Below are 12,153 nucleotides of genomic sequence, written 5' to 3'. Positions count from 1 at the left end.
CAGAGACGCTAGGTGAAACGCTAGTGTGGATGCGGATTGTTTTTGATCTAAAACGCCGTTTTAACCCTACTGAAAAATCCAGCTTAAACCAGCGTAGGTTGGTTGGCTGGTTTTGCCTGGTCGACCAGGCTGGTTTTAGAGGGGTTTTGACCATTTCCAGGCTGGTTTCCAGCCATTTCCAGCCTGGTCTTAGCTGGTCATGCTGGAAAATGACCACCTAAAACCAGCTTGACCAGCCTGGTTTTAGCTGGACATAGCTGGTTTTGGCTGGGCTCCCAGCCTGGCTAGACTGGACAAGCTGATTTTAGCTGGCCATCTCCCAGCCTGACTAGCTAAGACCAGGCTGGAAATGGCTGGAAACCAGCCTGGAAATGGCCAAAACCCCTCTAAAACCAGCCTGGTCGACCAGCTAAAAACAGCCAACCAGCCTAGGCTGGTTTAAGCTGTTTTTTTCAGCAGGGAAAGCTAAAACGCACTAGCCTCAGAGCTTCTTATCAGGTATCTGTGTGAATCCCAGACTACTTCTGGGCTCTCAGATGAAAGACTTGAGTAGACTGGCTAGTTTCTCAAGTCTAGTGTGTACCTGAAAGTTAAAGTTCCCTTGAAATCAAAATCAAGTTTTCTAGATTTTACCCTCAGTGATATCTATTAACTAGTGTGCTCCACAACAGTGCCAAGATTTGCTTTAAGAAGATATAAACATCCAAAGCTTGCATCTAAAGTAAACGTTTTTATGACGTCACCTCATACTTCAGGTTCTCATCTAATCTGCTGACCAATCAAATGCTCTCAAGTGTTCGACTTGCCCTGCACCCTCTTCTCATTGGCTTTTCATTTGATGCTCTTGAGCTTGACCACCCTCACTGGCAGAGATGTGATCTGAGACTCTAATCCAATCAGAGCTCTGTCCCTTGTCCCGAACAGCCCCTACATACTAACTTTAGCCAATATGAGCCTAAAAAGAAGCGACTTAGAAAACACACCAAGTAAACTAGCTTGACTACAGCTTACCGAATGCCCAATGTTGCCCTTTTCTTGTAACACTTCCAACTCTCAATTCATTTTAGCTTTCACTGCTAAAGAATGGCTAAAGTGTGATCTATATATTCTGTATCCTCGAGGTATTAACAGAAATGTACAGCATTCAGTGAATGAAAGACAGTCTCTGTAAACACATGGACCTTTCATTTTGCTTCATGTGACAAATCAGCCATGAGCCTTTAGGATGCAATCTCTGGAAACAAGAGACTGAATTGATTTACAACCGCAGACACAGATGTAACTAGAAATGGACGTTTCCGGTAGTCTCGCATCTCAGCTTCGGAGACGCAATAACACATGGTACTAGAATATGCATACAAGTCATAGGTTACATACCAATCACGATTGGATGATGCTGAAAACAAAGTCTTGAAGTTTTACGCTAGTCCCTATTCGACTACAAACAGACTTTGGTTGAAAACGCATTCATTAAATACAGTAATTCTGTATAAAAGCCATTAAATAACCTCTAATCTCTGTCAAACATGTCGTTATTGTGGGATTTGTTATAACCAGTGCTTAATTTATGAATTGTGAGCCTCCGGAACAGATCGGGGTAATGGATCTGGTATGTTACCCTAGGATGGATAGCAGGGGGGGCATTGAATGACGGAGGGGTGTCGCGGATGAAGGACGAAAGTGAAGAGCGAGGGGTTGTTGCGGACGAAAGTAAAGAGGGTTAGGAATGCACGGAAGAAAGTAAACAGCGGACAGGGGAGAAGGGCGGGCATCTGTAAAATAAGGTGCCGGATCAGATTTCAGAGGTGCCGGATCCGACGTGTTCCAACTCAAATTAAGCACTGGTTTTCAACAAAGTGTGTCACAACAAAGCATTCATATTTAAAGCACTCAGATTAGGATTAATTCTAGTTGTCTACCACATTTTTTCATTTGCATGCTTTCCCATGTACCCGTAAGCTATGTAGCATGAGTTTGTTCAGTCAAGAGTCCTCGCAATGGTCATGTAAAGGAAATTGACTCTTTTTACTCCATTATTTAATGAATGCATTTACTCTACTGTCACAAGCCCAAACCTTTCGGATATAAACATATATACGAAAACAAATATACCTTATTCACCTTATTCTCCACTGACGAGCATTTGAATCATTTTGGCTTGAGACTTCCGGTCTCATTCACTTCCATTAATTTTTTTTGACGTTAAAAACTGCTCGTTACGCTGCTTGATGTTGCAATTTGATATTTTCTTATTATATTATTCTACTTGGTCTGTGTAGTCATGCAAACATTTGTTTGTAGAGCAAGTAGTTTGACCGTTTTCTGCCATTTATTAATCCTAGTCATTTCTCCCATAGGCGACTGAATCGGAAGTTCTAAGACAATCGTGAAAACAGGCGCACTTTCGCATTTTAGAATAAGGTCAATATGACCAAAACAGAGCAATTCAATGTTACGTTAAATATAATATTGGGCCGACAGGACACAAATTTCTTGCGACACGTACAAATTGTTTGAATGCTCATAACTATTGTGAATGCAGTAGGTTATAGTGGTATTGTGGGCTATATAACACAAAGTGTTGGCTATATAACATTGGCGGACTGGAGGAAATAATATGGATGTTGTTTTCCTCCAGAAAACCTTTTACAAAAATAAGCACTTTCAAGAACTTTCAAAAGCAGAAGGGTCTCAATGAAATCAAAACATAGGTGACCTTTTAAGCACTGATTTCAGTGCATGTTAATATACGGTAAACCGTTTTTCGGATGACCACTCGGAGGAAAATGTTGGGTAGTTGATGTTTTATAAATGTTGGGTAATCAATTTTTTAGCCTTGGTTGTTTTGGCGTTGTTTGGAAGTATCAGCTTTCTTCATCTTCACGTGTAGCTGACGTGTATTTTCTTTCTCTTGTGTTGTAGAGTTACTGGGCTCCACCAAGCGGCTGAACATCAACTATCAGGATCCAGACGGGTGAGTTCTTGTTCTGTTGTGGGGGGAATTTCATAAGAAATTGACATCCAGGACAAACCACAGATTTACTGAGAGTTGAGGAAGTATTGGCTTAGAAAATTTGCCGAAAACCTCCAAAAAGCATGCAACATTTATGCCTAAAGTTCACCTAAACAGGAAAATTGTGACATCATTTACTCACGGTTTGCCTTGCACACCTGAGAATGTAGATCTAGTTGATGTGCAGTGGTTGGAAGGTTAAGCCACAGTTAAGTCTGTACTTAAAGGGTCACGAAACACCAAAACACATGTGTTTGAGCTGTTGACAGTCGTATATGTGTCCCACACTGCTATAAACACTATTAGGACACCTATATCTCACTAAAAAGTGTAAATTAGTTGTTTTTGCGTTATTTCAAGCAAATTCGTACTTCCGGTTTGAAACAAATTTTTGAAGCTGCGTCACGGTCATGAGATAATAGCGTGTTTTCTAGCGTGCAGACTGGACGACTGTGCCAGAGTGTGTCTTATTACGTCTTACAGTGTGATGCATTAATGCATGAGTAAAGCTTGGTTCAAACCAATCAGCGCGCTCTATTGTGCAACTTCATTAATATTCATTACTGTCACCGTGTTTATACGACAGAGACGCCACGTTGTGTTGGCAAAACAAGCGTGAAGTGTTGCTTTTATAGTTTGCTGCAGTTCAGTTTTGTTTTCATTTTCTCTCTGTGAGAGCTCAGCTGGAGTCACGTGTGGATTAACAGTGTACGCGACGCTCGACAACAATAACTTACGTGTCTAAGGAGGATTATTGTTTACCTGAGAGCTGTTCTCATCTGCAAACGCTGAGATCCGGATTCGCTGCTCGTCTCCTCTTAATAAAGACGCGGCTCTAGTGGCTGGTGATTGTCCTGTCTCTACAGATTTGGTAAGTGAGTGACCAGTGCTCTTTGTTTATTCGGTTTGTTCATATCGAACAAACTATTGCACCGAGTGTAAACATGTTAGCACCACAACCAAACTTTAACCTCGTGTTGGATTTTCACCGCATTTTGTGACCGGAATAACACACGCGGCTTTCTGACGCTACCTGCTGTGTGTATCTAGGTTTCCGGGAAATGCTGAGTTTTTTTCTCTCATTCGCCGTGCGGTATCAAACATTGCATGAAAAATACACGCTTAGAGCAGTTCCTCGAATCAAATATCTCGTTTGTCGTGAGGGGCATGAATGAATTCCCTGAATGAAAGAGTCAAACTGCAGTTAAAGTCCACCATTTAATAATTTGGCAAATAATTCGACTACAGATGTCCATGTAAACACATTCACTTTCTCCCCTGTGTGTGTGTGTGTGTGTGTGTGTGTATTTTGACTCTAAAACTCAGCGCGCCCAAATAGACACTCCCACACCATGCCTCTTTTTTTCCTCCGACACTCCCCCCTAAACAAAGCTGGACACGCCCACTTTTCTGACTTTTTCCAAAGTAGAGGTGTGAAAACACCCTGCTGAAACAAGGGGGTTTCATGGCCCTTTATTAGTGAGGCAATCAACGCCACAGCCTACCTGAGTATTGCTGCTGATCATGTCCATCCCTTTATGAGCACAGTGTCTTCATCTTCTGAGGGCTACTTCCAGCAGGATAACGCACCATGTCATAAAGCTCAATCATCTCAGACTGGTTTCTTAAACATGACAATGAGTTCACTGTACTCAAATGGCCTCAACAGTCACCAGAGCTCACTCCAATAGAGCACATTTGGGATGTGGTGGAACGGGAGATTGGCATCATGGATGTGCAGCCGACAAATCTGCAGCAACTGTGTGATGCTATCATGTCAATATGGAGCAAAATCTCTGAGGAATATTTCCAGTAGCTTGTTGAATCTACGCCATGAAGGATTAAGGCAGTTCTGAAGGCACAAGGGGGTCCAACCCGGTACTAATACTAAAGTGGCCGGTGATTGTAGTTAATAATGTAATCAAATAATAATACTATAACATTGAAGCTCATTTTATCATCTCACGGTGCAGCTGTAGGATCGCCCACCGGATGCAAATCCCTGCCTTAGTCCATCTTTGCTGAAGTGACCATGTTTAGCCAGTTTCATACAAGCCAGAACCTGTGTCTCATCTTAAGCAGACCGAGTATTGTTGCTCTCTCAGTCCATTAAAGCATGCCATGTCAACAGTGTCCTCCAGATAAGATGGGCCTCTCACAGGGCTGTAAAACGCTACGTTGGCCTCATATATTAAAGTTGAGACTTGGGTGACATTTAGGTGCTTGTTTTCGGGCTCTCGCTCATAAAGAAGGGAAAGAGCGGTGGGTCTGTCGAGGGGTCAGAGGTGGCCATTCACGGATAAGGACCATTGCAAATTAGATAGGAGTGTTTACAAAGCACCGAACGGCCATTATTGAGGCCGGATGGGAACAGCAAGAGGAAAACAGCGAATGATGGATGGAGTTGTTGAGTGCTGACCTGTGCTTTTGGCTTCATTTGTCAAATCTGACACTATATACGCAATATAATATACGCTTTAAGTGAATAGCTAGAGATATTTAGGATAAACATATGAGTTAGACTGGCTTGCATCCACTTTTAGATTAAGATTCATCAATCACGTTGTTTTAATTTGAGTTTTTTTTTTAAGCTGCCATGGTTTCTACTGACCGGGTTTTGCTATGTAACCTATCTATCCGATGGAAACCAGAGGTGGAAAACAGGAAAAGGGCTGAAAGGATGTAGCTGAACTCACTCAGAGTTGTGCATGTCATGCAGAGACCTGCATCATTTATTAATGGGAATAAAGCACATAGGCTCACCCTTGCGTAGGCTGAAGCTGCAGGCTATCTGACATCTTACGAAATCTGCAAGTTCAATCTACTACCCAAAGCCAGGAGAAGATTGATGCGTTTAAATATATTCATGCACTTAATGTAACATTTAGGCCATGTCTACACTAATCCGGATAAATTTGAAAACGGAGTTTTCCTCTAAAAACGCTTCACGTCCACACTGTCGTTTCTATTCGTTTTCCAAAACTTTGTCATCCACACTGAAACGACTACCAATGCTTTCAACCTGTACTGCGCATGCGTGAAACGTAAGACGATTCGTCACGCGTCATTTCCGGCTGACGTTTATTTTCTTTCCGGCTCTTTGAAACGTTGTGGCAAAATGTCAAGGAAAAGCACAGAGTTTTTAAAATGGACTGACAATGAAGTAGAGTTGCTGCTTCGAGTAACACATGAATACAAAGTTGCAAAAGAGAGTGGAAATGTAGACTGGGAGACGTGCCAAAACAAATACGCCGATGTACTGGACCGCTTTGAAGAACAGTATCCTGCTGATGACGCTGCTTACCCTCACAGTAACAACAACATTACTAAAATCATAATCACAACGAAAATAAAGTAAACGAATTAGTAACATGACTGAGTGTCACATGACAAAAAACGCGTCATCGTTTTCGAAAGACTCCGTTTTCACAGTCTACACTACGACACGAAAAAGGCGTTTTCAAATTTATCCACTTTGGAGAGCGTTTTCAAAAAGATACGTTTTTGTTTCCTTTTGTTTTTGTCTCAGTGTGGATGGAAGGGCAAAACGGAGACAAAAATATGCGTTTTCAAATGAAAACGCATTAGTGTGGACATGGCCTTAGATGTTTGTGAAACTCAAACCAGGGCCGGAGTGGGACACCTTTTCAGCTCTGGAGTTTCAAGCCTCAGACCGGCCCACCTCAGTTCACGACTGACTATATTAAAATAAGTAAATAAATAAATATTTCCAAATCAGTTTCTAATGACACTATCACGTCTTTTTTTTTTTTTTTTTTTTGAGAAAACAGCTGCTTTAGAACTTCAAATGTTCAACAATCCTAACAATATTATATGTCTTATCAATAAAAATGAAAACACTAAATTACACTAACGAGGATCGAACCCGGGTCCACGGCATCTTAACCTAACGTGCTATCCGCTCGACCACAACAACTGTTTTATGAATGATGACACAACTGAGTTTTATCATCATTAAAATAGATCAAAAGAGAAGAGTTGCGGTATAATAATGAATAAAAAGGCTGTGGTCAAGTAAATAAATAAATTTAAAAAGTGTGATTGCTGAGAGCAACAGATTCTGGAGCTAGGGACACCGGCCCTCGCGGCCAAAAAACGGACCGGCCCACCGGGAATTCTCCCGGTCCTCCCGATTAGCCAATCCGGGCCTGACTCAAACCATCCGGCAGCGTTATACAAATATTATGCAAATCTTACAATGAAACAAGCTTCAAATGTTAAGCCTAGTCTTTCAATTTGGGACATTTGATGCACTCATGTAAAGGAAGTTACAACACTGTTAGGAAAGCCTTTGTTTCTGCTTGCCGCTGAATGATGACCTCAGCGTGCATCATAAGCTGGCGCTTTTGATTGTGAAAGTTTTTAATACTTCAGCATGCCCAGGTCTGTCAGTAAAATGACCAAAGAAAGAAAGTAATACAGGATTTGGTGGGGGTTTAACCAATAATAGTGGTGTAGCGTTGAAGGTTTTGCTTGTCTGTGAGACAAATTAGTATTTGAGCCGCCTTTGACTTTCAGGGGAGCTGTTGGGATTTGTATGGGGGGGCGTCTCCATGGCAAGCGTCCTGGAATGTGTGTGAATGAATGGCCAGGCCGGTGTGAGAGGGACTCTTTGAAGCCCTGTCCTTTTGTCCACCCAGGGCAACGCTGCCAGGACGCATCAAATCTGTGCCTGACATCCCGAGAAATGAAGGCGAAAGTGGACAAGCCTTGTAACACGAGACCCTCGCTGAGTTCTGGGAACTTTTCCGAATTGCGTGTTTGTGGGTAAATCAACAACTGCTCAATATCGCTGCGGGACGGCCACCGGACTGTCTGACCCGCTCTTGATATTTCCTGGGGTTGCAAATCTGTGTTTTGTTCGGGTGCGATGGCTGAATGCAACCGTGATGATGTTCCAGTTAATTGAGCATGTTTGTGCGTTTGATTCTTTGCGTGTTCAAATGAACTGTTAGGTACAGTTATGCACTCTTGCTGAGGTTTAATTGTTGCTAATAGTGTTCTAGAGGTGTGTAAACAGCTTTAGGCCATACCTGTACTAGCATATTCCTTTAAATGCTTATTGTAGACAAGGCCCAGCGGCAGTAAGGATGGCTCAAGGCCGGATGACTCTTCTTGATCTTGAAGTACTGTGTTGTCCCCAAATATCAACTTTGTTTACAATGTGTCTTGTTTTGTGTTTCCAAAATGGTTAGCAGTTCTACAAGTTGAAATATAATGATTTGGTTTGGAGGGGCAGCACGGTGGCGCAGTGTAGCGCTCTTGCCACACAGCAAGATGGTCACTGGTTCGAGCTTCAGCTGGGTCATTTGGCTTTTCTGTGTGGAGTTTGCATGTTCTCGCCATGTTCGCGTGGGTTTCCTCCATAGTCCAAAGAAATTGGGTAGGCTAAATTGTCTGTAGTGTATGTTAGTGAATGGAAGTGTATGGGTGGTTCCCAGTGATGGCTCGCAGTTGGAAAGGCATCCGCTGCGTAAAACATATGCTGGATAAGTTGGCGGTTCATTCTGCTGTGGCAACCCCTGATTATTAAAGGGACAAAGAAAATTAAGGAATTAATGATTTGGTTTGAACTAGGGCTGGGCGATTTAGCAAAAAAAAAAAAATCTAGGTTTTTTATAAAGTTTGACCGATTCATGATTTCGATTTCGATTTTTATTTTTTAATGTGTCACTAGTCTTTTCAAAACATCACAACTACATGACTGAAGTAACATTCTCTTTAAGAGTAACCATCTGGTTACGGAACAGTGTATTTTTAATGGACATGTCATACAAGAATCGGTCAAGGTGTAAATAAATTTAAAACAAATTCACGAGTTAAATAGCGTTGCAGAAGATTTGAATAATAAATATTTGTGTAAATATTGCACTTGCCGGAATACAGAGGTATTTTTTGCAAGTTTTGTCGAGCCTAGGAAAGATTGGCTGTCAGCTCGGCTTTGACTTTGTCTTCTGATTGAATGTCAGGTTGTAATGACGCTGCCTTTTTCTTAAGATCCAGTGGAAGAAAAGAACTGAACATGGAAACTGTAAAGCCTAATTTAACCCAATGTGTGAAGTTGTGAACGTATAGCAGGAGCAAAAACAAGCACCAGATGTGTGTCTAATATTAAATAATATATTTAATCTATTTTTCTTTTTCCCCCTTTTAAATATCGATCATTTGATGCGCTTTGCTCCACTCTCTGTATTATGCTGCCTAATCTCTCTGGTTTTCAACTAGGTCCGCTAAATGACGTCATGGGGGCAGCTACTTTCATTTTCACTGCTACAGTCCCTCACTTCTACTCGTGTTCAAACCAAAAGACCGGCGCGGTTTTTCACTTGGCAGGCTTTTACGTCCTTCAAACATGTTGAGATCGAGCTTATCGACTTGATGAGGGAATATGTCTTGACAATCCACACAGACGTGCAACAAGTAAAATCCTACATGACTTCACGCTTTAACAGGCAGTCAAGCAGGTCGCACACCAGAAGCGCTGCAACACGGCGCGCACATGACAGTTTAAACTATCACACACACCAAACGCGCACATTCGCATGATATTTAACATGAAACTAATCAGATGGCGTCTGAATTAAATCGTCTTAAAACGTAAATTCGAATTAATAAAAAAAATCTGAAAAATCAGCCCTAGTTTGAACTGAGCTCTAATCTTCTGAAGCCTACTATAACTTAAATTGGGTAATGGACTGAGATATCTCAACAACATGATGCTAAGTTGTTGTTTTTTTTTTTAAGAATTATGTGTTTTTTTATATCAGGGGACAGGGGTCTTCAACCCTGCTCAAGGACCCTGCTCAACCCTGCTATCCTGGAGATCTAGTGTTACCATCTAACCCTCCCGAAACACCCAATGAAGGTGTTCGGAGTTACTTGGTAATTTCTGGCAAGTGTGTTGAAGCAGGATTAGATATTAAGTAGCTGACAGTAGCTATTCAGGAGAAGGTTCAAAACCTAATTATCAACCTCATGTGCAGTTCAGTGAATTAGTGATTTAGGGAAATGCGGATTTTGTCTCTAGTTGTCCAGTTCAGGTCAACAACAATCAGTTCAACAACAGATTGTCACCACAACCGCACATCCCTCCTCACAGCTCCCTGTTTCTTTAGTTGATTTTCCTAGTAAGCTCAAGGAAGTGTTTATGGAAGTGCAGAAGGAGAAGAGTGCCGTCTTCTGTGCGCAAGAGAGAGAGAGATCTTTCACAACACGGGTTTCTTTCAGCACCCACATCCTCTTAGAGGACTCTCGGTCTGACCATAAGCAGGTCAGGTACAGGTACGAACAAATAACACAAAAGAGTGATTATGCCTCCTGCCAAAGAACCCCACATCTGATAACCTGTGCCACACAGAACATGCAGACATTTATAGGAATGAAATCTGTGCAGTCTACTGATGGTTATAAATGTGGTAATCTTGTGAGGTCCACACAAAAGCATTATCAAATAAATGCATTTCCTCTTACGGGGATCCAACTCTGTGGAATCTTTTGTTATTAGGGTGTAGATCCTGTGTGGGTCTACTGGCAACCAGGGCCTGAACTGACTCTGATCCTCACCTCAAACACAGAAGTCTTACCTGTTTAGATGACTCAGATTCTGAGCAGTTGAGTTGTAATGTTGTACCTATTGCTTTGTGCATTGGGGCCTCCGGTAGTCTCCAATTCCTGCCCTAACCTGCCCTCTTGTTGTGGTGCCAAGGAATGTTCCCTGCCTCTGGAGATCTTTGCGCAGTAATTGTCTGTAATTGATTCTGCATTAATAGAAAGTCTAGTTGGCGAGTTACCAAGTCTGGTGGAATTTGTCTTTGGGACGTTCATGCAAAGTCTTAATTCTGAACTACAGAGTCGATGCTTTGACATGACCCCATCACCCAGCTTTGATTCCTGCCAGTTTATACTGACCCTTTTATGATGACAAATAACAGGGATTGACATTTTGGGACCAAGTAGGGATTAACCCAGCAAGCATCTGGTTTATGGTCTTGGGTTTTAACCACTGTACCAAACCATTCCCATTCGTCCTTCACTTAAACTGTGGTTGTTCATCTTGTTTCTAGAGTCTCCTTAACAATTTGCATGCCGCTCTTCCTTAGGTATTCGAGTGTCTACTAATGAGCTGATTTAAGGAGTCACGTCGAATGTGTAGTATTGGTGGGACTCCAGGATCATGGTTGACAACCACTGCCTGATAATGAATAATTCATTTGAAGACTGTACAGCTTTCTCACGAGTGTAAGGAATGTACACTTTAAAGATGCTTGCGTGTCAAGATGCGTGTTTAGATTTACATCTAAAGATTTCTGCTAAGAGTTTGACACCCGCTTGTGATTCCTAGGATAGGACTTACTTGCGAACTCTGTAAAGTGTTTGTCTTAAACCACAGTCTTAGTGTGTTCATGCCAATGATCAACTTTAGCCTTCATATTCATCCAGTCGGATTCATTTCCGCTCTACTTGTCTGTGCTCTCCCACTTTACATCCAACGGTCTGCTCTTAGAAGTCTATCTGAAGTTTTGGGTTCAGGAAATGAATGCCTCCTTTTGGCTGACCTCATATGGTTTCTTGTCGAGTATAATCATCTGATCCTTTGCTTTTACTGTGATAAAATGTTGGACCAAAATACCTGCATTGCAAAGTAGATGGCTGAGATATTTGTGTGTGATTCTTGAGAAGATGAGTCAGGCGTGGGCTAAAATGCAGGAATAGGCAAAGTTTCCAGACTTGTGCTGCAGACGTCTAGATATTTAAGACGTTTCTTGCATAAGACCTCAGGAAAGAAACGTATGAACTACTTAAAGGGTCACGAAACACCAAAACACATGTGTTTGAGCTGTTGACAGTCGTATATGTGTCCCACACTGCTAAAAACACTATTAGGACACCTATATTTCATTAAAAAGTTTAAATCGGTTGTTTTTGCGTTATTTCAAGAAAATTCATACTTCCGGTTGAAATAAATTTTTGAAGCTGCGTCACGGCCATGACATAATAGCGTGTATTCCAGCGTGCAGACTGGACGACTTTACCAGAGTGTGTCTTATTACGTCTTACAGTGTGCTGCATTAATGCATGAGTAAAGCTTGGTTCAAACCAATCAGCGCGCTCTATTGTGC

At 41.8% G+C, this 12,153-nt stretch overlaps 1 protein-coding gene across 8 annotated transcripts in view; it reads left to right on the top strand.

The window, feature by feature from the left end:
- The window catches only part of LOC100334642 (CASK interacting protein 2), a 111,985-nt gene that overhangs the window by 56,823 nt on the left and 43,009 nt on the right, over window positions 1-12,153 (top strand). For all 8 annotated transcript variants that reach the window (XM_073945217.1, XM_073945216.1, XM_073945215.1 and 5 more), the window contains exon 3: window positions 2,923-2,974. In XM_073945217.1, coding sequence (XP_073801318.1) covers window positions 2,923-2,974 — 52 coding nt within the window. The remainder of the gene's footprint in view (window positions 1-2,922; window positions 2,975-12,153) is intronic.

Source organism: Danio rerio, chromosome 3 (genome assembly GCF_049306965.1).
Source record: "Danio rerio strain Tuebingen ecotype United States chromosome 3, GRCz12tu, whole genome shotgun sequence".
NCBI classification, from domain to species: domain Eukaryota; kingdom Metazoa; phylum Chordata; class Actinopteri; order Cypriniformes; family Danionidae; genus Danio; species Danio rerio.
Note: the sequence above shows the minus strand (reverse complement) of the source record. Positions and strands in the feature narration are given on the sequence as shown.